The sequence below is a fragment of the Ranitomeya variabilis genome, chromosome 2 (assembly GCF_051348905.1).
Source record: "Ranitomeya variabilis isolate aRanVar5 chromosome 2, aRanVar5.hap1, whole genome shotgun sequence".
Classification (NCBI taxonomy): Eukaryota; Metazoa; Chordata; class Amphibia; order Anura; family Dendrobatidae; genus Ranitomeya; species Ranitomeya variabilis.
The window spans coordinates 641,114,259-641,142,206 of record NC_135233.1 but is presented as its reverse complement, the minus strand read 5'-3'; the positions used below and the strand labels follow the sequence as shown (position 1 = coordinate 641,142,206).

The 27,948-nt window shown below is 42.1% G+C and overlaps 1 protein-coding gene across 1 annotated transcript in view; it reads left to right on the top strand.

Moving 5' to 3' along the window:
• CEBPZ (CCAAT enhancer binding protein zeta) overlaps nucleotides 1-27,948 on the top strand; it is a 47,071-nt gene that overhangs the window by 4,502 nt on the left and 14,621 nt on the right. The window contains exons 3-11 of the mRNA XM_077289118.1: nucleotides 6,734-6,965; nucleotides 7,794-7,932; nucleotides 9,460-9,548; nucleotides 10,686-10,739; nucleotides 13,528-13,630; nucleotides 19,161-19,226; nucleotides 23,115-23,181; nucleotides 25,159-25,259; nucleotides 26,005-26,062. Coding sequence (XP_077145233.1) covers nucleotides 6,734-6,965; nucleotides 7,794-7,932; nucleotides 9,460-9,548; nucleotides 10,686-10,739; nucleotides 13,528-13,630; nucleotides 19,161-19,226; nucleotides 23,115-23,181; nucleotides 25,159-25,259; nucleotides 26,005-26,062 — 909 coding nt within the window. The remainder of the gene's footprint in view (nucleotides 1-6,733; nucleotides 6,966-7,793; nucleotides 7,933-9,459; nucleotides 9,549-10,685; nucleotides 10,740-13,527; nucleotides 13,631-19,160; nucleotides 19,227-23,114; nucleotides 23,182-25,158; nucleotides 25,260-26,004; nucleotides 26,063-27,948) is intronic.

Here is a 27,948-nt window from a genome sequence, read left to right as displayed (position 1 = left end):
GGGAGAGTTACCAGTTTAATTTGTAATGTCTGCTCTCCTGATCTCACTGCAGAGTTGTTTGTGATTATACCTGACTAGTGTTGAGCATTCCGATACCGCAAGTATCGGGTATCGGCCGATATTTGCTGTATCGGAATTCCGATACCGGTATTCCGATACTTTTGTGGTATCGGGTATCGGTATCGAAACAACATTAATGTGTAAAATAAAGAATTAAAATAAAAAATATTGCTATACTCACCTCTCCGACGCAGCCTGCACCTTACCGAGGGAACCGGCAGCGTTGTTTGCTTAAAATTCGCGCTTTAACTTCCTTACGCGAAGTCCCGGCTTGTGATTGGTCGCGCGCCGCCCATGTGGCCGGGACGCAACCAATCACAGCAAGCCGTGACGTAATTTCAGGTCCTTCAGGATTTTAAAATTACGTTCCGGCGTTGTGATTGGTTGGCGTCGCGGTCACATGGGCGACGCAACCAATCACAAGCCGTGACGTCACGGGAGGCTGGACACGCGCGCATTTTAAAATGCGCGCGTCTCCTGCCTCCCGTGACGTCACGGCTTGTGATTGGTTGCGTCGCCCATGTGACCGCGACGCAACCAATCACAACGCCGGAACGTAATTTTAAAATTCTGAAGGACCTGAAATTACGTCACGGCTTGCTGTGATTGGTTGCGTCCCGGCCACATGGGCGGCGCGCGACCAATCACAAGCCGGGACTTCGCGTAAGGAAGTTAAAGCGCGAATTTTAAGCAAACAACGCTGCCGGTTCCCTCGGTAAGGTGCAGGCTGCGTCGGAGAGGGGAGTATAGCAATATTTTTTATTTTAATTCTTTATTTTACACATTAATATGGTTCCCAGGGCCTGAAGGAGAGTTTCCTCTCCTTCAGACCCTGGGAACCATCAGGGATACCGTCCGATACATGAGTCCCATTGACTTGTATTGGTATCGGTATCGGATTGGATCCGATACTTTGCCGGTATCAGCCGATACTTTCCGATACTTTCAAGTATCGGACGGTATCGCTCAACACTATACCTGACACATCTGCAGGTTCCTCTCAGCTTCAGTTTCCAGCTCACAGGCAGACAGGGTTTGTTATATTGTTACAATACAGCGGAGCTCAGCAAGAAACAAAATGCTTGCAAGAAGACAAAGTACATTTCTCCTGTTCTGTGTTATTATTATTTATTTATATAGCACCATTAATTCCATGGTGCTGTACATGAGAAGGGGTTACATCAAAATAGAAATATCACTTACAGTAAACAAAACTAACAATGACAGACTTGTACAGAGGGGCGAGGACCCTGCCCTTGCGGGCTTACATCCTACAGGATTATGGGGAAGGAGACAGTAGGTCGGGGGTTGCAGTAGCTCCAATGGTGTTGAGGTGGCCGTGTGGTCATTACAGGTTGTAAGCTTCTTTGAAGAGGTGGGTTTTCAGGTTTCTTTTGAAGGATCCAAATGTGGTGGATAACCGGACGTGTTGGGGCACAGAATTCCAGAGGATGGGGGATATTCGGGAGAAGTCTTGGAGGCGATTGGACGAGTAGTGAATAAGAGTGGAGGAGAGAAGGAGGTCTTGGGAGGACCGGACATTATGTGAGGGAAGATATTGAGAGATTAGTTTGGAAATATACGGAGGAGAAAGGTTATGGATGGCTTTGTAGGTCAGTGTTAGTAATTTAAACTGGATACGCTGGGAAATTGGGATCCCGTGAAGCGATTTGCAAAGAGGGGAAGCAGGAGTGTAGTGAGGAGAGACATTAATTAGTCGGGCAGCAGAGTTAAGGACAGACTGGAGGGGTGTGAGAGTGTTAGAAGGTAGGCCACAGTGGAGGATGTTGCAGTAGTCGAGGCGGGAGATGATTAGGGCATGCACAAGCATTTTGGTAGAGTGAGGGTTGAGGAAAGGGCGGATTCTGGAAATATTTTTGAGCTGGAGGCGACAGGAGGTGGCGAGAGCTTGGATGTGCGGTTTGAAGGACATGGCAGAATCCAGGGTTACTCCGAGGCAGCAGATTTTGGGGACAGGGTAAAGTGTGATTTCATTTATTTTGATAGATAGATCAGGTAGGGAAGATATGCGAGATGGAGGAAAGATAATTAGTTCAGATTTGTCCACATTGAGCTTGAGGAAGCGAGGGGAGAAGAAGGAGGATATGGCTGATAGACACTCTGGGATTCTGGAGAGCAGAGAGGTGACATCTGGGCCAGAGAGGTAGATCTGAGTGTCATCAGCATATAGATGGTACTGGAAGCCATAGGACCTTATGAGTTGTCCCAGGCTGAGTGTATAGATTGAGAAGAGTAAGGGCTCAAGGACAGAACCTTGAGGGACACCAACAGAGAGGGGGTCAGATGACGAGGTAGTATGGGAGTAGGAAACGCTAAATGTGCAGTTGGTAAGGTATGAGGAGATCCAAGATAGGGCGAGGTCTTTGACCCCAAAGGAAGAGAGGATCTGTAGTAGGAGGCAGTGGTCAACTGTGTCGAAGGCAGAGGACAGGTCTAGAAGGAGGAGTATAGAGAATTGTCTGTTAGCTTTGGCTGTAAGTAAGTCGTTAGTAATTTTGGTCAGGGCAGTCTAAGTGGAATGGTGGGGACGGAAGCCAGACTTTAGGTTGTCGAAGAGAGAGTTAGATGGAAAGTTCAGCATGGACGTGCTGCTCAAGGAGTTTGGATGCAAATGGGAGCAAAGATATGGGGCGATAGCTGGACATAGCGCTTGGGTCAAGGGATGGCTTTTTGAGGATAGGTATGATTGTGGCATGTTTGAAAACAGTGGGGAAGGTACCAGAAGTTAGTGATAGGTTGAAGAGATGGGTTAGGGATGGGATTAGTGTGGTGGTGTTGGGGAGGAGGTGGGATGGGATGGGGTCAAGTGCACAAGTGGTGAGGTGTGACTTGGAGAGAAGATGAGCAAGCTCCCCTTTAGTAATTTTGGAGAGAGAAGTTATGGGGTTAGGGCATTGGTCTGGTATACAAAGGGGTTGTGGTGGTTTGACGACAAAGATTTGCCTTGTTTGGTCGATCTTATTTTTGAAGTGCATGGCAAAGTCCTCGGCAACGATTAGGGAAGTCGGAAGAGGCTGTGGTGGGCGGAGGAGGGAGTTAAGTGTTGAACAACTGTTTGGGGTTGTGGGATAAGGAAGATACGAGGGTTGTGAAGTACGCCTGTTTAGCAGAGGTGAGAGCTGATTTGAATGCGAGTGTTGCTTGTTAGAGTGCAGTGAAATCATCTTGTGAATGTGTTTTCTTCCAACGCAGTTCTGCAATTCTGGATACTTGCTGAAGCTTAGTTACTTGTCTCACACTTGTAACTCCTCCTTCATGTAAAATATTCTCTGGGGGCAGTTATATTCCAGGCACCATCCTCCCCATAGCCTGGAAGAGGTCACTTTTATAAAGTGATAAAAGATGATTTATCAACAAGGCATCTGAAATGAGACCTCCAAGTAGGACTTTTTTCAGCTATCTATAACCTGTATGCCCATATTAATAGTTAGGTCAAATGTGATGATATATTCCCTTTAAATACCAAAAATCTTCATTTTGTTTCGTGCATTAAAAATAATGCATGGTTATAAATTTGTCTTGCCATAAAGATTGTGCCCTATAGTGTTAGTAATAATGCCTGCAATACGGTTCTGTGTTTGAAATTGATCTTAGGTGGCTGAGCATGTGCAGTCAATCATTATTCTTCTGTCACTGTAGATGTGCTCTACTGTAAAATGATGAATTTCTCCAAGCTGGCGCTCTTCTAGTGCAGTAAATGCCAGGGGGTAGTATGTGCTCAGCTGGCCTGCACCGATGAATCTCATTTTACAGTTGAGCACATCTACAGGTCCTTCTCAAAAAATTAGCATATAGTGTTAAATTTCATTATTTACCATAATGTAATGATTACAATTAAACTTTCATATATTATAGATTCATTATCCACCAACTGAAATTTGTCAGGTCTTTTATTGTTTTAATACTGATGATTTTGGCCTACAACTCCTGATAACCCAAAAAACCTGTCTCAATAAATTAGCATATTTCAACCGTCCAATCAAATAAGAGTGTTTTTTAATAACAAACAAAAAAACCATCAAATAATAATGTTCAGTTATGTACTCAATACTTGGTCGGGAATCCTTTGGCAGAAATGACTGCTTCAATGCGGCGTGGCATGGAGGCAATCAGCCTGTGACACTGCTGAGATGTTATGGAGGCCCAGGATGCTTCAATAGCGGCCTTAAGCTCATCCAGAGTGTTGGGTCTTGCGTCTCTCAACTTTCTCTTCACAATATCCCACAGATTCTCTATGGGGTTCAGGTCAGGAGAGTTGGCAGGCCAATTGAGCACAGTAATACCATGGTCAGTAAACCATTTACCAGTGGTTTTGGCACTGTGAGCAGGTGCCAGGAAGCATGAAGTGCTCCAAAATCTCCTGATAGCTAGCTGCATTGACCCTGCCCTTGATGAAACACAGTGGACCAACACCAGCAGCTGACATGGCACCCCACACCATCACTGACTGGGTACTTGACACTGGACTTCAGGCATTTTGGCATTTCCTTCTCCCCAGTCTTCCTGCAGACTCTGGCACCTTGATTTCCGAATGACATGCAAAATTTGCTTTCATCAGAAAAAAGTACTTGGGACCACTTAGCAACAGTCCAGTGCTGCTTCTCTGTAGCCCAGGTCAGGCGCTTCTGCCGCTGTTTATGGTTCAAAAGTGGCTTTACCTGGGGAATGCGGCACCTGTAGCCCATTTCCTGCACACGCCTGTGCACGGTGGCTCTGGATGTTTCCACACCAGACTCAGTCCACTGCTTCCTCAGGTTCCCCAAGGTCTGGAATCGGTCCTTCTCCACAATCTTCCTCAGGGTCCGGTCACCTCTTCTCGTTGTACAGCGTTTTCTGCCACATTGTTTCCTTCCAACAGACTTACCATTGAGGTGCCTTGATACAGCACTCTGGGAACAGCCTATTTGTTGAGAAATTTCTTTCTGGGTCTTACCCTCTTGCTTGAGGGTGTCAATGATGGCCTTCTTGACATCTGTCAGGTCGCTAGTCTTACCCATGATGGGGGTTTTGAGTAATGAACCAGGCAGGGAGTTTTTAAAAGCCTCAGGTATCTTTTGCATGTGTTTAGAGTTAATTAGTTGATTCAGAAGATTAGGGTAATAGGTCGTTTAGAGAACCTTTTCTTGATATGCTAATTTATTGAGACAGGTTTTTTGGGTTATCAGGAGTTGTAGGCCAAAATCATCAGTATTAAAACAATAAAAGACCTGACAAATTTCAGTTGGTGGATAATGAATCTATAATATATGAAAGTTTAATTGTAATCATTACATTATGGTAAATAATGAAATTTAACACTATATGCTAATTTTTTGAGAAGGACCTGTATAGTGACAGAACAGTGATAGACTACACAAGAAAATTCAGAAATACAATTTTCTTGATAAATATAAATGCCACATCCCCTTTTAAACCTATTACTGAACTTTTCTGAAAGGTGTTGTTTGGTCACAACATAATGATGACCTGTCCATATAATATGTTGTAAATTTTATTTGGTGGGTGCTCGACATACAAACGCATTAACTAGCTATTCTGTGCAGTGCTGCTCCATTCAATGGATTTACGGCCGACCTCCACCATTACTAATAAGTTTCTCTGTGAGGGTACTGGTTATCGAAAACCCACTGATGTGATAATAATGACCCATTCTATGTGTAGATTATTGGGTTTTCCAGACAGACCATACTCTTTAATGTCTTCTCCAGAATTGGTGTGGCCTAGCCGAGGTGATGTTTCACAATGCGCCTGCTTCTTATGAGCTTGAAGTTTCCTAATCTTCTTGGCAAGCCCGATATGTATTTGTTCATATAGACATTGGCCATGAAAAGGTGATAAATGTATGATCTCACTGATCCTGTGAACAGGGGTCACCAGGTCCTCTGTGTACATAACTCAGTAGTGCGCATGAGTGACCATCGCTTCATTATTAGACACTGACCCAGTCTCATCGTGGTTTGTGACCAAAGTACACTTAGCCACAGAGAGAAAACTACTCCAAAAATCGCATATTTGAAAAAGGAGGCGCATAGGAGTGTTTTTTGTTTTATAAAAGTACAAAAAATCTTTATTGACACAATTAAACAGATAAGACAAACATTTGTAAAAAGTGAAATATAAGGACACACAGTAGTGACGCCCGGCTTCATTATACCTATCAGACCCATAGAATTCAGCAGCACCAGCATATGGGTACGCAGCATTCCAATTCTCCCTTACAGAAAGTCTGGCATGTTGAATTTCAACATGCGACCCTTTTGTTTTCACAGAGAAAAGGACCAGGTAGATGTGTCTGGCAGCTGCTAGCTCCCCAACCATGTGTTTTCAAAAGACCTTTCTGCTGGGTTGGTCCAACATTCTTGGGATAAGTGTGGTCAGATACACATCTATCATTTGTCACTTATTCAGTGAAGAGACACCTAGAAACAAGGGGGTTTTCCAGGATATGTCCTTTGCAGGCCCCTAAATAGAAAGATTGATCCTGAAATGCTACACAAGGAAGATTTACTTGATTAAAAAAAACCACAAGTTGGATAAGGGCAGGACACGTATGGCTAGACTAGATGGTAGGAAGAAACTACATCACTGAAAAATATGTAGGTCTGTCACGTTTGCAGGGTTGATGTACCATTTTCTTTGTTTTTATTAACAGAAAGCTTCTAGATCCTGGATTATCACAGGGATCCAAGCAGACGATGTTTCTCAATCTTCTCTTCAAATCAATGAAAGCTGATGTTGTTCTGAGACGGGTGAAGGCATTTGTGAAGAGATTGCTACAAATCACATGTTGGCAGAAGCCATCATTTATCTGTGGAGCCTTATACTTAATATCAGAGATTTTTAGATTAAAGCCAGGATTAAAAGTTTTGTTACACGAAAACGGGGTATGTATCTTGGGTGTGGTAACCTACATTTTAGCCCACATTTATTTCTCACTTGTGTCATTGGGGAACACACAATGATGGGTATGATTAATAAGGGAGACTATAAAAAAGAAATGTAAGCTTCCCCTACCAAGACAGTTCCTGTCTGGCAGACACTGTGCTCAGCAGTTGGACTTTGTAGCTGTACAAGGTGAACCGTCCAGCTTTTCTTTTCCAGTAGGGCAAATAGTGACAGTCCAGAGAGGGTCATAGAAGCCCCATTCCTCTATTGCCTGCCAGCCATAAGGTCACTGGTCATTCCTGTCTGCTTCCCATCATGCAGCTTACAACATGGTGACAGTTACTGAAGGGATGCTTAGGGTGCTTTCTTACTGCGTTTTGGCACCCTTTTATTGGTCCAGTCACCGCTTGCGTTCAATCCCTTTCCCCTGAAAATGGGATTTGCGCTTATGCACAGACGGGGTCACAAGCTATAGTGGTGTTCTGTCGTGTATCCTTTTCAGGTGTTTGCACCTACTGGAGACAGATACCCAGAAACAGCAGTCTACTACATCTGAGTGTCTGTCTCGTGACCCCAGCACTTTTTCAAACAGCAGGTGGCGCTTGGAAAAAGGGGCGGGTCAAGCCGCAGCACAACAATTTGACTATAATATATGCCAGAAAACTATCTTGCTTTAAAATTAAAATCATTATTTTGTCACAAAGACATCTGAAAAATAGGTCACGTAATAAATTTGGTTCCCTTTACTCCAGCAGACTATGGGTTTCCAGACTGGAGAACCCTCCTCCTTTAATGTTATTGAAAACCTATATTTTCCTTTATTTTAGGAAGATGATGAAGAGGAACATTTTCATGACTTGCCTGATGAAGATGATGATGACCTGACTGATAAGCATGGGTCTGATACTTGTAATGCATCTGGAAATCGTACATCTGCTTCATGGATACATCACGAATCTCTCCAAGGTAAACTTGTCTGTCTTCATTGTCCATGGTAATAAAATTGTAGGACTAATGGCTTTTATCATTGGAAAATAAATAAATTAATAACCAGGTCAGTGGGTACATTATCTGACAGGGAGGAACTCTTAGAAAGGGAGATGTAAGAAACTAATTTTGCATCAAAAGTTTAATGTGTTTATGAATGTTCTGCTTCTATAACGCTTCATGGAGGGAATGGGCTCAACCTGTCAGCCTATAACAACCCTTCATGTTGATCACAGGTTCTAGTGGGTTGCACCAATGACTACTATAAGGTCAAAGTACACTTACGGTTTTCTTGTTTTGGAAAGCAAATTATGAAAACAGTGCAAAACAGGAGAAAATGGACCACAAAATATATTGTGCAATTTCTTCTGAGTTCACAGAAACCCCATATGTGGTTGGAAACTACTGTTGAGGTTCAGTGCAAACCTCAGAAAGGAAGGAGCACTATATTACAGTGCAGATTTTGCCGCCCCGGTTTGAGGGTGCCATGGTATATTGGCAGAGCCCTTGAGGTGCCAGAACATCAGAACCCCCCATAAGTGACCCCATTTTACAAAATAAACCTCTCAATGAATTCATCAGTGGTGCGGTGTTCATATTGACACCACAGGTGTGTCACAGAATTTTATACTATTGGGCAGTGAAGAAAAAATACTTTACATTTTTACCAGCAAAATTGTGTATTAGCCTCAAATTTTAAATTTTCATACTGGGAAATGGGTAAAAATGTCACCAAACTTTGTCCCACAATTTCTTCTGAATTTAGATATACCCCATATGTGATTGTTCAGTACTGCTTTGCCTTATGGCGAGACTCTGGAGGGGACGGGGCGCTATTTGCTTCTTTGAGTACAAATTTTCCTAGAATACTTGGCGGACTCCATATACAGAGCCCCTAAGTTCTAGAAAAGCAGAGTCGTCTCCCCCCCCCCCCCCCCTTAAGTGACCCCATTTTGAAAATGAACACATGCAGAATCATCGCATTTACAAAAGCCGGCAGCTTTTGTGGTTATGTAATCGTTATTTTCAGTTAATGATATTCCTTTGCTGCATGGCGGCCTGTGTGGGGGTCTTCATGTGGTGCTCTGATTACATATTCATAATGCAGACTGCTGACAGGTCATTCTGGTACACCTGAGTTACCATCTAATAGTCTGCTGATCTGTAATATTGTTTTATTGTCAGTGCCAGTATTCTAGTCCACGTAAGGTGTTATGCATATGGATCATCCCTATTTTAGGATCTATTTCCATGAATGAATACTTAATGAATAAAATCACTGAACGTCCCATGTTTTCTTTACTTTATTTCTTGTACTTCATCTCAGTTATCTGGTGTGTACCGTAACCTCTGTTGGGGGGAAGGGTAAGGGAAGTTTGTTAATGCTTTGGGGTTGCCTTCCCTCTTCTTTTTTTATGTTGTCCATTGTTTTAATGTGTATTACTTGTTGAAAAAAGTAATACAAATGTGTTTAAAACATGCAAATTCTTCCTTTCTTATTCAAAGGTTTAAAAAATTCAAACCAATACGATCCAATGAATAGAAATCCTTTGTTCTGTGGAGCTGACAACACAAGCGTTTGGGAGCTTAAACAGGTAAATTCAGTGAACATTTTATTTTATTCTGTAAAATTCTCATGTTCAGTATTCACGCGTCCCATTCCATCGGCCATTATAGTGATCCATCGCCATTTAGATTGTGAGCCCCATTGGGGACAGCGATGATAATGGGTGCAAAACTGTAAAGCGCAGCGGAATATGTTAGCGCTATATAAAAATAAAGATTATTATTATTATTGCACTGGAAAGGATGTACCGCCTCCCACCTGCTAACGTCCATTTCTTTTCTGTTGATTAGCCGGCCTGGGTCAACATCACACATGCATCACATTACCAGAATAATGTTGCTCCAGGCTGACTAATCAATAGAGCCGCGGATGTCAGCAGTTAAGTAGCGGTACTCCCGTGCAGCCACCACAGACAACGGTCAAGGACGATGGAATAGAACATGTGAATCAATACACACCAAGTATGCTACTGACTGATTTTCCACTACAATTTTTTTTTTTTTTGGCAGGGGGAGCTGAAACCAGTTGTCATATAGTCAGTCTCTGCTTAAAGTGTTGGCTTTATTTTATTTTTCGTTTTGTGAATCCTTTATTGTATAATGCACAGTATATATTATTTTCTAGTAGAAGTTCATACAAAAATACATTCTGAAATATTGCATTTATCTTGGCTTGCACTGTTGCTTTATGAAAAAAATAACTACTTGCTCATGAAATCACTACTCCAGCGTTTGTTTTTTTTATTGGAATGGTGTCACTAATGTAAGCTCCCTGCACCTAGTAATATGGTCATCAGCCACCGTCTTCATCTGTTATTGGCGCAGCTCTCGTCGTCTTTTGCGATTTGTGACCTGCCGCATCTCTCCAGTGTGTGCTGGGTGAGCCGGATGTCACTTACCAATGTAAGTGTATGGAAGCCAAAACAAGGTTCTCATAGACTTACACTGAGAGCTTGTGACTGTTGGCTGTGACTTCCAGTCAGTCACATTACAGTCACAAGATGGTGGATTGGAATCGGAGTGAGTAGAAATGGCGACTGGTGAGTATTGCTGGTACCACTCGAGATGAAATAAAAGAAACTACGCTGGAGTGGTGCTTTAAGGGCGATTTACATAGCGCATTATAGAATATTTTCATATTTATTCCAATTTTGATTCAATTACAGCTCTCTGAACACTTCCATCCTTCCGTTGCATTATTTGCAAAAACCATTCTGGAGGTATGTTAAAAAGTATTAAATCATCTTCATCTGTTACAGCTAGTAAAACAGCATGAAATAACTTTTCCGCTTAATTGTAAAGTGCTGTGGAATATGTTGGCGTTGTATAAATAAAATTATTATTATTTCTGGAGCACTTTCTTTGTGGACAAGCATGAAATGTATGGTAATCTTTCCATCAGGATGAGTTAGTGTGTTGTTAGTGAAGGTCCCAAATGCCAGCAGCTTCTGACCAGTTGGCTAGGCTTATTCTCAGTTCTTATCATTTAGGACATGCCATGGCGCTGTGTTCCCTAATGATTTTACTGCAAAACTAAGTTTCAATGCTGGCTTATTGAGGGGGACAGATTCTGGTTTGTTTTTTTGTTTTTACTTCTGTTTTGACTCGGATCATTATGCTTATGTCAAGTTTACTTTTCTCCAAGGACCATGGTTCTCATTTGTTAAAATACTTGTATTAAGTTGTTAAACTTTGTCCTTTTGAATAAACTAATTACCTGTTGCAAATACACTACTCAAAAAATCAAGGGAACACTAAAATACCACCTCCTAGATATCACTGAATGAAATATTCCAAGTTACAAATCTTTATTCATTGCATAGTGGAATTTGTTGAGAACAGTAAAAAATGATTTTGGTTTACATTCATTATTTTTAATATCCCATGGAGGTCTGGATTTGGAATGATACTCAAAATTAAAGTGGAAAATCAAATTACAGGCTGATCCAACTTCAGTGGAAATTCATCAATGAAAGGAAAATGATGCTCAGTGGTGTGTGTGACATCCACGTGTCTGTATGATCTCCCTACAATGCCTGGGCTTGCTCCTAATGAGGTGGCAGATGTTCTCCTGAGGTATCTCCTCCCAGACCTGGTTTAAACCATTAGTCAACTCCTAGACAGTCTGTGGTGCAACATGGCGTTGGATGGAACGAGACATTATGTCCCAGATGTGCTATATTGGATTCAGGTCTGGGGAATGGGCGGGCCAGTCCATAGCATCAAAGCCTTCATCATGCAGGAACTGCTGACACACTCCAGCCACATGAGGTCTAGCATTTTCTTCCATCAGAAGTAACCCATGGACCAGTGCACCTGCATATATTCTCATAATGGGTCTGAGGGTATCATCCCGTTACCTCTGGCTAAGACATGGAGGGCTGTGCAGCACTCCAAAGAAATGCCTCCCCACACAATTACTGACCCACTGCTAAACCTGTCATGCTGGGGCATGTTGCAGGCATCAGATCGTTCGCCACAGTGTCTCCAAATTTTCACGTCTGTCATGTGCTCAGTGTGAACCTGCTCTCATCGGTGAAGAGCACAGGGCGCCTATGTCGAATCTACCAATGTTGGTGTTCTCTGGCAAATGCCAATCGCTCTACATGGCTTTGCGCTGTACTCGCAGCACCCACCTATGGATGTCGGGCCCTCATGGAGTCTGTTTCTGACAGTCTGAGCAGAGGCCTGGATGTTAATGGCGTGTTGGGGATCATTTTTCTGCTCATGTTCCTCCTTGCATAAAGGAGGCGGTAGCGGTTATGCTGCTGGGTTGATGCCCTCCTACGACCCCCTCCACGTCTCTGGGTGTACTGACTTGTCTCCTGGTATCTGCTCCATGCTCTGGAAACTGCTGACACAGCTACCCTTCTTGCCACAACTCGCATTGATGTGCCATCCTGGGTGAACTGCACTACTGGAGCAATGTTTGTGGGTGGTAGACACCGCCTCATACTACTGTACAATACCTTTAGGGGTGAGAGCAATGACAAAATGCTAAAGTGACTAAAGCTGCCAAAAAGGATTAGAAGAGAGAAATGGTCTGTGGTCACCCCCTGCAGAACAACTCTTCTTTAGGGGCTGTCTTGCTAATTGCCTATCATTTCTACTTGTTGTCTGTTCGATTTGCACAACAGCAGGAGAAATTGATTCACAATCGGTGTTGCTTCATAACTGGACAGGTTGATTTCACAGGAGTGTGATTGACTTGGAATTACGTTGTGTTTTTTAAGTGTTCCCTTTATTTTTTGAGCAGTATAGTTGGGTATAGCCTGCAAGAAGCAGACACCATTTTAATTCCTAGGGGTCTATACTCATGGTGCTTTTTCTCCTAATTAATCCAAGAGAAGAATATTTAAATTGAATGCAAAAAATCTATTTGTAAAGTATCCCTATTTCCATAATAGGACACTGTAAATAAGATAACACAAGGAGGTATCTCTCATAATGAACGTTATATTAAAGAGGATCTCCCCACTACTGGACAATCCCAGTTTAATCAATTCAGGACCCTAATTAAAATGAAATCAATGGATCCTCATCTCCTGCAGTAGCACGGTTCCAGTGAAGTCACATCACTGCCGGGAACAGGCACATCACTGGAACCTCAGGAGGCAAGGATACACTATTTATTTTTTATTTGGGGTCCTGAAATTATTAAGTTTGAGTTGGTCAGTAGTAGACAGCCTCTTTCGAGAGTAACTAGAGTTAATGAAAATGCGCCTATATTTGAAATTTTTCTGCTTGTTGATAAAAGGATAAGATGCACAAAGGAAAAACAAACTAGGTTGGGATATGTGCACACACTTTTTGAGGAGTTTTTGGAGTGTAAACTTTTCTATATCTTTCTCATAAACGTCTGCTCCAAGCATCAGTAAAATGGCCAATATAGACATGCCTATCATTCTTTCAAGAAGATTCATGATTGCAGTCAGGAACATTTGCCAGAACCCAAGACAACAGAATGCTTTGAACTACTGTTTTGTTTGTTTTTTTCTTTTGCTTCAGGCAAATTCTGTTCAGTACACTGGTGATCCTCTGCAAGATTTCACACTGATGAGGTTCTTGGACCGATTTGTGTACCGCAATCCAAAACAGCCGAAAATAAAAGGTAATACTTTTTTTCACCAAGCCGTGTCCAGCATGAAGGTGACAAAGCTCTTATCTGGTATTATCCAATTAAACCTACTAGACTACCATTTAGTGAGGTTATCCTGTGAATCTTAATTACCCTAAAAGTCCTGAAAGGCTATTAGTATCGGTTTAGTACTGTGATGTCTTTTAGTAGATAAAAGTGAATTTCTCCCCCTTTTTTTGCTTTGTCCCTCATGGTACTTTTGCCAATCTCTACTGCTCAATCTGGACAGTCTCATTTCCCTTCTGGCCTCTGATCGGATTTATTTTGATATTGCTAGATGTGGAGAAGCATCCTCCAAAAGCTTCCATTGGAATCAATGAAAATATAAAGTGGTCCAGACTGGGTATATCTCAGTTGTGCTGTACAGTCCTAAGAGCAGAGGTGTGTAGTCGGCCATTCTGCCTTGCTGCAGAGGCTCCTTTCCTGACCAAAGGACATAAAGCCATTCTGACAAGCCTTTTTTGGCCATAATAAAAGCATCATTATTGACCGGCTTTTTGCAGCAGTTAAATACATGTATTACTAACCCCTTAGTGACAATCAATAGATCTTTTTACTCACCTCACATATCAGACAGTAGCATTCCCCGACTGGTGACAATGCAGCAGCCGTCAGCTGTGCACTATAGCTTACACCTTGCGGTATCAGCCTTGATTGTTTTTTTTGCACCAACCACGGCCTGTTCAGAAGTTAGCGACATTTAGGTGATACAAATAACATTTTTCCTTCCCGTCTTGTCACTTTGTATTAATTCCTGAAGAGCACCCGAAGGTATTAATAAGTTACCTGACAAAGTTTTGAATACGTTGAGGGGTGCGGTTTTTAAAATGGTTTTCTCTTTTGGGGATTTTACTACATATAGGTCCCCCAAAGTCACTTCAAAGCTCAATAGGTCCCTAAAAAAGTAAGTTTTGTAAATTTCCTTGAAAAATTGCTGCTACAACTTTAAACCTAACATTCTAACAGAATAAAAGGATATTTTAAAAATGGGGCTGATATAAAGCAGACATGAGGGAAATGTTGTTTAATGACTATTTTATGTAGTATGAGTGTTTGGATTAAAGAGATAATCATTCAAAGCTTGAAAATTGCTAATCAAAAATTGTTGACAAATTTCTGATATTTTCTGCTTTTACAAAAATATCGACATAAATTTACCATTAACATAAAGTACAATGTGCTACGAAAACAATCTCAAAATCTATGAGATTCGTTGAAACGTTATGGAGTTATTACTACATAAAGTGACAATGGTCAGAATTGAAACATTTGGCTCGGTCGTTAAGGGGCTAAAAATAAGCTTTCATTAAAAATTCTAGAACATTTTGTTACTGCCTGCATGTAGACTGCAAAATGAGGTTCCAGAGAATCCATCTGAGCTCGTTGAGGTCCAAAACTTAGAGTGAAATCCCCATAATGCAGATGGAGAAGACCAATGCTTTACTATGGCAGCTAGAAACCTAGCAAAAAATCCTATGTCTGTCTGTCCGTGTAACAATAATGATTTTAATTACCATGTATTCTCAAGCTTTGTATAAGGGGTTCAAGTCCTGAAAGGGAGGAAAAAACAATTACAGTTAAGTCTTAATACAGATTAATGGCACTTGGTTACTGGCGCAATTATAAAGATGAGTAGAGCAATTTATTTTTTTATTTTTTGATGGCAAAATGAATCAGTAAATTATATGGATCTCAAACAATAAATAGTTTTAACCTCTTTCAGCTGCAGACAACTTTCATTTTTGTAATTCATTTCTCCTCCCCTTCACGCACTGGTTATTTGTGGGATGAGGTGTAGTTTTGAATGATAGCAGTTATTTTACGGTGTATCTTACTGGAAGACCTGAAAAGAAAAGAATCAAAGTCCAGTGAAAAAAAAATTAGGACTTAAGATATGTAATATGTAGCGCTGTATATTACTCTGTCGCCTCATTGGGGGACACAGGACCATGGCAGCACAGTCAAAAGCAGGCCAGTCTAAGCCCAGAGGAGGAAAATCTCATGGTACGCCGACATCGTACAACTCACAGCAGACGCCCCCTGGCGTCTCCCCGACCGCCACGATCTTCTATCACAAGAGCCGTTCTACCACCAGAACTCAAGGGCTCTCAACTTGATGGCGTGGCCCTTGAGACCTGGGTTCTAACCCAGGCAGGGTTCTCGACAGAGGTCGTTGCAACCATGATCAGAGCACGGAAATCAGCCTCTGCCAAGATGTATTACCGTACCTGGAAAGTCGGCGTACCATGAGATTTTCCTCCTCTGGGCTTAGACTGGCCTGCTTTTGACTGTGCTGCCATGGTCCTGTGTCCCCCAATTAGAGGCTAAGAGAAAGAGATTTTACGGTGAGTACACAAAAATCTCCTTTTTTCCATCAATGGCCCAGTGCCCGAGCCTGTTGACATTATCATTTCAGGATCCGTCCGTTAACAATATTTATATACAATGTGTGTGTGTATATGTGTGTGTGTGTATATGTGTATATATATATATATATATATATATATATATATATATATATATATATATATATATATATATATATATATATATATATATATATATATATATATATATATATATACATATATATATATATATATATACATATATACATATATACATATATACATACACTCACTCACCGGCCACTTTATTAGGTACACCTGTCCAACTTCTTGTTAACACTTAATTTCTAATCAGCCAATCACATGGCGGCAACTCAGTGCATTTAGGCATGTAGACATGGTCAAGACAATCTCCTGCAGTTCAAACCGAGCATCAGTATGGGGAAGAAAGGTGATTTGAGTGCCTTTGAACGTGGCATGGTTGTTGGTGCCAGAAGGGCTGGTCTGAGTATTTCAGAAACTGCTGATCTACTGGGATTTTCACGCACAACCATCTCTAGGGTATACAGAGAATGGTCCGAAAAAGAAAAAAAATCCAGTGAGCGGCAGTTCAGTGGGCGGAAATGCCTTGTTGATGCCAGAGGTCAGAGGAGAATGGGCAGACTGGTTCGAGCTGATAGAAAGGCAACAGTGACTCAAATCGCCACCCGTTACAACCAAGGTAGGCCTAAGAGCATCTCTGAACGCACAGTGCGTCGAACTTTGAGGCAGATGGGCTACAGCAGCAGAAGACCACACCGGGTACCACTCCTTTCAGCTAAGAACAGGAAACTGAGGCTACAATTTGTACAAGCTCATCGAAATTGGACAGTAGAAGATTGGAAAAACGTTGCTTGGTCTGATGAGTCTCGATTTCTGCTGCGACATTCGGATGGTAGGGTCAGAATTTGGCGTAAACAACATGAAAGCATGGATCCATCCTGCCTTGTATGGAGCATCTTTGGGATGTGCAGCCCACAAATCTGCGGCAACTGTGTGATGCCATCATGTCAATATGGACCAAAATCTCTGAGGAATGCATCCAGCACCTTGTTGAATCTATGCCACGAAGAATTGAGGCAGTTCTGAAGGCAAAAGGGGGTCCAACCCGTTACTAGCATGGTGTACCTAATAAAGTGGCCGGTGAGTGTATATATGTATGTATATGTGTGTGTGTGTATGTATGTATGTATGTATGTATGTATATATATATATATATAGATATATATATATATAGATATAGATATAGATATATAGATATATAGATATATAGATATATATATATATATATATATATATATCTATCTATCTAGTATCGGGCATTCTAGAATTTGCATGTAGTTTATTTATGAAGTAGACGTTTGTGAACTCTGTGGCACTGTGACTGACAGAATGACAGAACTTGTTCAGTAAACGTGAATGAACTACGTCGCGCTGTGAGTGGGGGGTTAAATTCCGCTCCAATATTGCTGATTGGCCGCGCCAGCCGCCCGCGACCAATCAATCAGCGACGCAGGATTTCCGTTAGACAAACAGACAGAATTAGACGATTATATAGTAGATATATATTTTGTGTATCTTTATTTTTATGGGAGGGGGGAATAAATTCTAAACTTGAATCTTGAAATGTTTTTATTTTTTTAAATTCATCCCATTAAGGTGTTAAATTTGCGATCATTTGATGGCTTGTACTATATACTGTATATCACTATATACAAAATATATACAATATACAACATTTCTGATTTCCCTGCACTTGGGATTTCTCCCTGTTTCCAGTCCATTATATTGTAAAATGAATGGTGGCATTCAAAACTACATTTTGTTCCACACACAAAAAAACAAAACAAAAAAAAAACAACATTATGGCTCTTAGAAGAAGAAAACAAAATTGTCTGTGTCTGGAAGGGGCTTAACTGCATGGTGAGCACAGGAAAACATGCTGTAACACAGTGGTGGTATTGTGTTCTGTTTTTCTTTTCTGCCCAAGAGATATTGAACATTTGCATATGCTTAGGTTACCTCTGTGTTAGGTGTGACAAATAACATTTCTTGAATCAAATCTGCCACATTTTCAGACTGCTGATTCTTAAAGGGAACCTGTCACCGTGAAAATGCCGTCCAAGCTGCAGGCACCATGTTGTAGAGCAGGGGGAGCTGATTAGATTGTTATATACATTTGTCATAAAAATTTTTGCATAATCTGTGTTTTAATCATTTAATCTTCTGCTCTTTCTGGGATTTGTGGTCCTAACAGTGACTGACAGCTGCTTGCACACTTTTATAGAAAGAAAACTGTCAGTCACTGATAGGACACATACCTGAAAATCCAAGCTAGAGCAGAGGATTAAATGACGAAAGCAGGGATTACACTGAATGTTTTCTCACAAAGTTATATATCGATCTACTCCACTCCCACTGCCCTGTAATATAGTGCCTGCAGATTAGAGTGCATTTTCAGGGGACATGTTCTCTTTAAGGCCCACATACACATTAGGCTACATTTGTCCGACCCTGCTGATTGTGACGACCAGATGATGTGGTAGTGTTGGGAGACCCCCTTACACAAGATGATGTTGCGGGAGGATTGGGCAGTTTGAATTGAAATGCCTGATACAACCTGCCTAAAATGCCATCTAAGGAATATGATGGCTGCGCTAATACGCCCAGAAGTGCAGCGAGCGGCAGAAACAAGGTGGTGAGAACACGCCCTGCCACTAGGTACATGGAGCCCGGCACACACAATGCCCGTACACATGCGCACACAGGCCGGCAGCATTCAGACAGTGCTTGCTATGGAAAGTGAGTCTTGTCAATAAGAAGCCCCCAATATGCCCCAATGAGGAGCCCCGTGTACAGTGCTAGTATGGGTGTTATGGTGGCTATGTCCCAGCACGGTATAGCCCATTTAAAATTAATTTTGCTGGTGACGGTCTCCCTTTTAATACAGGGCATAATATAGAAAAAAAATAGCCTAAAATTAAAAATTACATCATAACATAAAACGTGATTTAAACAATAGGTAATTTTCTGGTTATACATTTTCTAAAAAGCTGAATGTGTGGATGATGAGTTCTCCATCTTGTCAGAATTTTTATATTCTCCTGTTTGTACAGAGAACAACAGAGGCTATTTAATTCACCAAAAGAAGAAGCTGTACATGAACCAAGAAAGACAGCCAGGTAAATATTTTTCATCCACGACTTGCTAATTCTACATTATTGGTAACTGTCTATGCTTTCTAAAACTACATAGGACCTGTTCCTCAGAAGAGACTTGGCAGTGAATAACAAGCCTCACAGAACTGAGAACTGCTGCAGACTGTAAAAACTCTTCTGTGTACTTGCTCCTCTTTATTAGGCAGGGTTCACACCTGCATGTGGGAGTTAGGGTTCATTTCTGTCTTAGGAACAGCAAAGGGAAGTCATGGCCAAAGCAAATCGGGTGCATAACTAATGCAAATGGAAGCAGAACAGCCCCATTTATTATGGGATCAGTGTGGGCTCTGGCATGTCGGTTTTTAGACTGGGGTAAAGGCACATCACGCACAACTTTTTTTTTTCACATGATGGAACTCAGACAAACCCATTAATAACACTGGTATACAGTGATTTTCGTGCCAATGTCGTCTGAACGGCGTTATATTAAGTTTATGGTGCTGATTAAGAATATGACTGACTGTGGTTTTGCCAGATTGACGCTAGTTTTTTAGATATTTAATTACCGTACAATTCTGGCTTCAAAAACTCGCTTTCATAGCATTTTAGGCCTACAAATTGTACAATAACAAATGATATTGTGGTACCGTGTTAGCCAGAAAAATTGATGTGAATACCTTTCTGCCCAATGATGACAAAAGTATTCACCGAGTGATACCTTTATTGGCTAACCAGAAAATGTTTGCAAGCTTTCAGAGCACAAAGGCTCCTTCTTCGGGCAAGATTACAAATAAGAAATTAATAAGATAAGATTAATAAGAAAAAAGCACAACATTTAAGGGATAGTACAGTAGGACATTTGTTCAGGGGTGGTAGGTGTGATACCTCCTAAAGATAAGCCAAGGAAATCAAATTAGGCACACCTCTCCATTTGTAACAAAATGCCTAATTTGATTTCCTTGGCTTATCTTTAGGAGGTATCACACCTACCACCCCTGAACAAATGTCCTACTGTACTATCCCTTAAATGTTGTGCTTTTTTCTTATTAATCTATTTGTAATCTTGCCCGAAGAAGGAGCCGCTGTGCTCTGAAAGCTGCAAACATATTATTTTCTGGTTATCCAATAAAGGTATCACTCAGAGAATACTTTTATCATCATTGGGCAGAAAAGTATTCACATCAAGGCCTACAAATTGAAATACAAGTTATGTGGGATAGTTCATTACCTAAGACACTCTTGGAGTCAACAGACTAGAAGCTATTGCATTTCTTATCACACACAAGTCGCATTGGGGGAATGTATTACTTTCATGGGTAAATTCTCTCAATAACTATTATTATTTATTTATATAGCACCATTAATTCCATGGTGCTGTACATGAGAAAGGGATTACATACAGGGTTATAGATACCGTTTACAGTAAACAGGTTTACAGTGACAGACTGGTACAGAGCGGAGAGGACCCTGTCCTTGCGGACTTAAGGTACCTTCACACGAAACGACATTATAACAATATCGCTAGCAATCCGTGACGTTGCAGCGTCCTCGCTAGCGATATCGTTTCGTTTGACACGCAGCAGCGATCAGGATCCTGCTGTGATGTCGCTGGTCGCTGAATAAAGTCCAGAACTTTATTTGGTCGTCCGATCGCTGTGTATCGTTGTGTTTGAAAGCAAAAGCAACGATACCAGCGATATTTTACACTGGTAACCAGGGTAAACATCGGGTTACTAAGCGCAGGGCCGCGCTTAGTTACCCGATGTTTACCCTGGTTACTAGCGTAAAATGTAAAAAAAACAAACAGCACATACTCACATTGCGTCCCCTGCAGTCTGCTTCCTCCTCTGACTCAGCGCCGCAAAGTGAAAGTGAAAGCAGCACAGCGGTGACGTCACCGCTCTGCTCTCACTGTACGGCGCTCAGTCAGTCAGGAAGTGGACGCAGGGGGACGTGAATGTAAGTATGTGCTGTTTGTTTTTTTTAGATTTTACGCTGGTAACCAGGGTAAACATCGGGTTACTAAGCGCGGCCCTGCGCTTAGTTACCCGATGTTTACCCTGGTTACCAGGGGACCTCGGCATAGTTGATCGCTGGAGAGCGGTCTGTGTGACAGCTCTCCAGCGACCAAACAGCGACGCTGCAGCGATCGACATCGTTGTCGCTATCGCTGCAGCGTCGCTTCGTGTGAAGGTACCTTTACATTCTACGGGATAATGGGGAAGAGACAGAAGGTCAGGGGTGGGGCAGCTCGGGTGGTTGGTGACGGGGCAGCTCGGGTGGTTGGTGGCGCAGCAAGCTCGGGTGGTTGGTGACGGGGCAGCTCGGGTGGTTGGTGATGGGGCAGCTCGGGTGGTTGGTGACGGGGCAGCTCGAGTAGCTGGTGGCGCAGCAGCTCGGATGGTGGTGAGGCGGCAGAATGGTTATTGCAGTCTGTAGGCTTTCCTGAAGAGATGGGTTTTCAGGACTAGAACCAATTTAGCAAAAGTGTTGGGATTTTGGAACCCTGCCTCCTGAAAATACTCTAAATCCATTCAAAAAAACCCTGGCACCTGAAAAAAAATATTATTTTTGTAGACCTGTGTAATCAGTGAGGTGCTTCTGCTCCATTTACATTAGTTATTGGACATGACTAAGAGAACAAACGGAATTCCTGAGTGCAGATGTGAACCCAGTCTTGTCCTTATTTTAATTGTCTACATGACGCCTGACTACACCAAGTTTAGATGTTTAAAGGGTTTACAGGGGCTACAATATATTCTGTCATCATTATTGTAGTCCGAAATATATTTAAGGGGCTCCATTGTATTGTTTTAACTTAAAATAGTTAACCCCTGTGGCATTATTTATTCAGCAGTTATGGACCTGTTACACGTCCATCTGCTGCATAGCCCCCATTTACTGCTCTTTGATGCGACCCATGAGATTGTGTGGCTCTGCACTGTATGCCGCAGTGGCTTAGGTTACGTTCACATTAGCGTTGTGCGACGCAGCGTCGGGCGCGGCTGCGTCGCCGCATGCGTCATGCACCCCTATATTTAACATGGGGGCGCATGGACATGCGTTGCATTTGCGTTTTGTGACGCATGCGGCGCACGCGTCAGGGCGCACAGGACGCAGCAAGTTGCATTTTTTGTGCGTCCAAAATCAAGCAAAAAAAGGACACATGCGTCACAAAACGCTGCGTTGTGCATGCTTTCACATTTGCGTTGTGCGTTGCGTCGCCGACGCTGCGGCACACAACGCAAATGTGAAAGTAGCCTTAGGTTGTGTTCACACGTTGCAGATTATTCGCGGTTTTTTCGCGTTTTTCCCCTACAAAAACGCTATAAAACCGCAAATAATCTGCATACATTATGCATCCTATCATTTTTAATGAATTCCGCATGTTTTGTGCACATGATGCGTTTTTTTCCGCAAAAAAAACGCATACCGCACAAAATCCGGACATGCTCTATCTTTTTGCGTTTTTTTTGCGGATTTCCCACTCCAAAATGCATTGGGAAGTGTCCGGAAAAAACCGCGGCAAAACGCGTCAAAATCGTGGCAAAAACGCATGCGGTTTTCTTGCGGATTTCTTGCAGAAAATGTCCGGAATTCTCAGGAATTTTCTGCAAGAAATCCTGAACGTGTGCACATAGCCTTACTGTGGCACAGCTGACTGGAGTAGCGCGCAATGCTTTTAATGCGTCATTTTGTAGCATTTAATTTTATTCCGATACATTTTTAGTTGAAACAAATTTAAAGCCCTTAAGTCGGTGATGTGGGCTTTTGAATCTATTCAGTATGGCAGTTTGATCAGTCACGCATACTAATATTTTAGATCCAGGTGTTGTCTGAGTTGCACAAGTATGAATGCTTCACCGATGTTGCCAATTTGTGACGTATTCTTATTTTAAAAATTATTTTTAGTGAATAGTGTTACTTTCCTTGAAAAAGAAGAGCGTGAAATCCCAGTAGATGAAATCTTCTTCCACAGGTAAAAACATGTTTCAGAATGAAATCTGTCCAAAAATTGATGTAACTCCTCAATGGTTAATGCAGTCTCTTTGTAAAACCCCTTCCGTTAGGGGTCAATAAGATGTCAGTGGTGTTTTTCATAGGCAAAAGATGAATAATTTTTACCAGTGTTTTGGATCAGATTTTCATCACTGTACTGTCGGAGCACTAGTTTTTCCAATCAGATTTTAATCCATATTTTTTATATGGCTTCTTAAAGGGAATCTGTTGGCAGGATTTCACCCCTCCAAACTATTTATATATGCAAGTCTTTAATATGGCCAGTCCATTCCTCCATTACTGAGAAATCAGTATTTGTATTGATATGTTAATGAGGCCAAAGAGCTATTTGTAGATCTGAAAACCCTTTCCTTCCAGTTTTATTCCTGACCCAGCGCCGCCGCCTCCTACGTGACAGACATCCTCATTGCTGTGTGACTTCAGGCAAAGGAGCTGTCAGTCAAGCAGGAGGCGTCGTCGCTGGGTGGGAAATAGAGCTGGAGTGACCCTAGCTTTAGGGTACTGTCACACTTTGATCGCTACAACGGTACGATCCGTGACGTTCCAGCGATATCCATACGATATCACAGTGTCTGACACGCAGCAGCGATCAGGGACCCTGCTGAGAATCGTACGTCGTAGCAGATCGTTTGGAACTTTCTTTCGTCGCTTGATCACCCGCTGACATCGCTGGATCGTTGTGTGTGACAGCGATCCAGCGATGTGTTCGCTTGTAACCAGGGTAAACATCGGGTAACTAAGCGCAGGGCCGCGCTTAGTAACCCGATGTTTACCGTGGTTACCAGCGTAAAAGTAAAAAAAAACAAACAGTACATACTTACATTCCGGTGTCTGTCCTCCGGCGTCTCAGCTTCTCTGCACTGTGAGCGCCTGCCGGCCGGAAAGCGAGCACAGCGGTGACGTCTGACGTCACCGCTGTGCTTTCCGGCTCTGCTGCTTACACAGTGGAGAGAAGCAGAACGCCGGGGGACAGACACCGGAATGTGAGTATGTACGGTTTGGTTTTTTTAAGTTTACGCTGGTAACCAGGGTAAACATCGAGTTACTAAGCGCAGCCCTGCGCTTAGTAACCCGATGTTTACCCTGGTTACCCGGGGACTTCGGCATCGCTCCAGCGCCGTGATTGCAACGTGTGACCGCAGTCTACGACGCTGGAGCGATACTCATACAACGCTGCGACGTCACGGATCGTGCCGTCGTAGCGTCCAAAGTGTGACTGTGTGACAGTACCCTTAGACTTTGAGCTTAATTTGCATATTAATTCAAAGGCTCATAAAGCTGAAAGCCTAGACTTTAAAAAAAAAAAACACGTACTTTTAATAAACTTTAGATAAATTAATAGTACAAGCAAATATAAGATACTTTGCATTGCATCTTATCAGATAAACTTCTTTCCCTCTTATCGGACCCTTCTTCCTCTCCCCCCTGACTCCTGAACTTGCTGTGCAATGGAGAGGGGATGAGAAGCAGGGACGAGATCAGAAAGAAAACCATTGTCAGAGCTCCGTAACAAGAGTTTACCGCATCTAAAAACAGCTCGGCTCTGCTGTGTAATGTCCTCGCATGGTGCTGCACCTTGTCTGTGAGCTAAAACGTAAATGAAGGGCAGGCTTTGCAGTCCTCTCCTCCCCCAGCTCTGTGAATTGCATGTTACAGGTAGAACATGGAGAGAGGATAAATGTCACATAACGGGCAGAAAGTGGTAGTCCTCATGTACCCACACAAAACACCTTATTCTGAACAGTTACTTGAAAGCACAATTATGCAATGTTTATAAGAAGAAATTGCTATGTCACATATCTTAGTACATTTCCAATGCTGGATATTTGCTTGTGACTAAACATATACAGAGAACCGCTGTAGTTTGCCATACTTGCTGTGCCTTATGTGGGTTTTTTTTCTTCATATTTTTGTTTTGTTACTGTCCAAAATCTAGGTTCTTCAAGAAATTATCTACAGATAAGCCAAAGCGTGCACGTAATGAAGATGAAGAGTGTATTGAAGATGTTGATGATGATGAGTTTGAAAAAATTCTTGGTGAGAGAACAAGCATTGCTTTCTCTGCTATAACTGCACACTCCGCTGACCTGCAGCATGTTGGCTCATGAACATATGATAAGGGAATTTATTCTGTTACCTCTTAATTTACTGCCAGAGCATTGGTTTCTCTTATTTATGCGATGGCTAATCACACTTGTCAAAGTAGCCCTACATAATATTGCTTTCAAGTACCCAAAAAAGAAAATGATTCCATTGAGGAATAGAATTATGGGGTGAATAAAACCTGAGTTACTGTTTAATTTCCTGGAGTGCTGCTTCTTCTTTGGTTATTTGTAGTGATGAGCGAATATACTCGTTACTCGAGATTTTCCGAGCATGCTTGGGTGACCTCCGAGTATTTTTTAGTGCTCGGAGATTGTGTTCCTCACCTCAGCTGAATGATTTACATCTGTTAGCCAGCTTGATTACATATGGGGATTCCCTAGCAACCAGGCAAACCCCCATGTACTTATGCTGGCTATCAGATGTAAATCATTCAGCTGCGGCGATGAAAACTAAATCTCCGAGCACTAAAAAATACTCGGTGGACACCCGAGCATGCTCGGAAAATCTCGAGTAACAAGTATATTCGCTCATCGCTAGTTATTTGGATTGGAGATGAGGGTCCGGGCTCCTTAAGCTTAACACACATGCTGATTCTTTTTTTTTTTTTTTTTTGTGCATTAACTATGATGTTTTAGTTCTGAAGTACAGGTATTGCTTTCATTTCCTTGTATTACAGACTCATTTGAAGGTGACAGTTTTAACAGCGTAGTGAAGAATGATCTTGATTTTGCTGGGTAAGTTTGTGAAAGATTGTCTTGAAGAGAGACTCCAATTAAACTACTTATGACTTTATACAGGGGACTTAGTGCTGCTCAGTGTCTTCTCAGCTTTTGAGGGGGCAGAACCATTCACAGACCCCTTGGTCATGCCAAGGGTGCATCGAGGACCCACCACTCATATATGTGATAAAGGTTTATATATATATATATATATATATATATATATATATATATATTTTACACGTGCTGCGCCGATTCTTTGGAATGCACTACCTAGGTTAATACGATTAATCCCCAATCCCCACAGTTTTAAGCGTGCCCTAAAAACGCATTTGTTCAGACTGGCCTACCGCCTCAACGCATTAACCTAACTATCCCTGTGTGGCCTATTAAAAATAGAAAAAAAAAACAAAACACATAATCAGGTTCCTTGCATCGTGTTCTCATACACTTTATGCAGTTAATAGCCTCTGTGTCTGTACTGCTACATACTTAGGCTGTTAACTGGTTCATGCAGCTTTACATGAACACCCGAGCCTTACACTATGGCTGGTCCACATAACTAAAGCAATTGTTACCATCCACCTCTTGTGTCTCCCCTTTTCCTCATAGTTTGTAAGCTTGTGAGCAGGGCCCTCATTCCTCCTGGTATCTATTTTGAACTGTGATTTCTGTTATGCTGTAATGTCTATTGTCTGTAAAAGTCCCCTCTATAAGTTGTAAAGCGCTGCGGAATATGTTGGCGCTATATAAATAAAAATTATTATTATATATATGTATATATTATATGCCACAGGTATCATTTAAATAGGAGTTAAGCCCTAACATGTGGTTTAATTTTAATTTTGGTCTGACAATTGTACCTTTTAGGGTATGTGCAGACGTTCAGGAATTGGCAGCGTTTTGGACCCAGCACATGTCCACTGCATCCAAAGCGCTGCCGGCTATTGAATGCAGGTGAATCCATAGGTGTTCATTGAACTGTGCGGAATCACCGCTTCCAATACATTGCACGGGTGACATTTATCTTGTGGAGACTCGCATCTGTGCGAGATAAATAGACATGCTGCGGTCTGGAAAGACGCACCGCATGTCCGTCTCCGCAGGTAAGCCGCGGGCATTGGTGCATCTTGCTTCAGTGGTTTTCTTCCTCATATGGGGTATTGACATGCTCACGAGAAATTACACAGCAAATTTTAGGATCCATTGTTTCCTGTCAAAATAAAAAAAATTGGATCTGAAGTCAATTTTTTGTGAAAAAAAGTTAGTTTTTTCCCTTCATTCCAGAAATTCCTGTGAAGCACCTGAAGAGTTAATAGACTTCTTGAATGTGGTTTTGAGCACCTTGAGGGGTGCAGTTTTTAGAATGGTGTCACTTTTGGGTATTTTCTATCCTATAGACCCTTCATAGTGACTTCTATTTTGATGTGGTCGCTAAAAAAAAAGTTTACTCTGTCGCCTCATTGGGGGGCACAGGACCATGGGTGTTATGCTGCTGTCCACTAGGAGGCGACACTATGCATAATCTGAAAAAGATTAACTGTGGCTCCTCCTGTGCAGTATACACCCCTGGACGGCATCAGCCTTCTCCAGTTTTTGCTTAGTGTCGCAAAGGAGGCACACCTAAAGATTTTTACTCCGTTTTACTCCGTTTCCCGTTTTCCGACGGGATTACAGATGAAGAAAAGAGGGTCTCCTGTGAGACCCCCGGCATGGCTCCTTCCTTGGCCCCCTATTATGGGGTGCCCAGTTGAAGTTGAGATGGCTAATCCCCATGCTGCTCCTTCCCCAACCTCTCGGGTGTTGGTTCGAAGTCGAGACCCCCCTCCTTCCCCAATTCCTTTTGGTTTCTGGGTTGAGGTCGAGGCGAGGATAAAGGCCCCTGAAGGTGTGTGACAAAA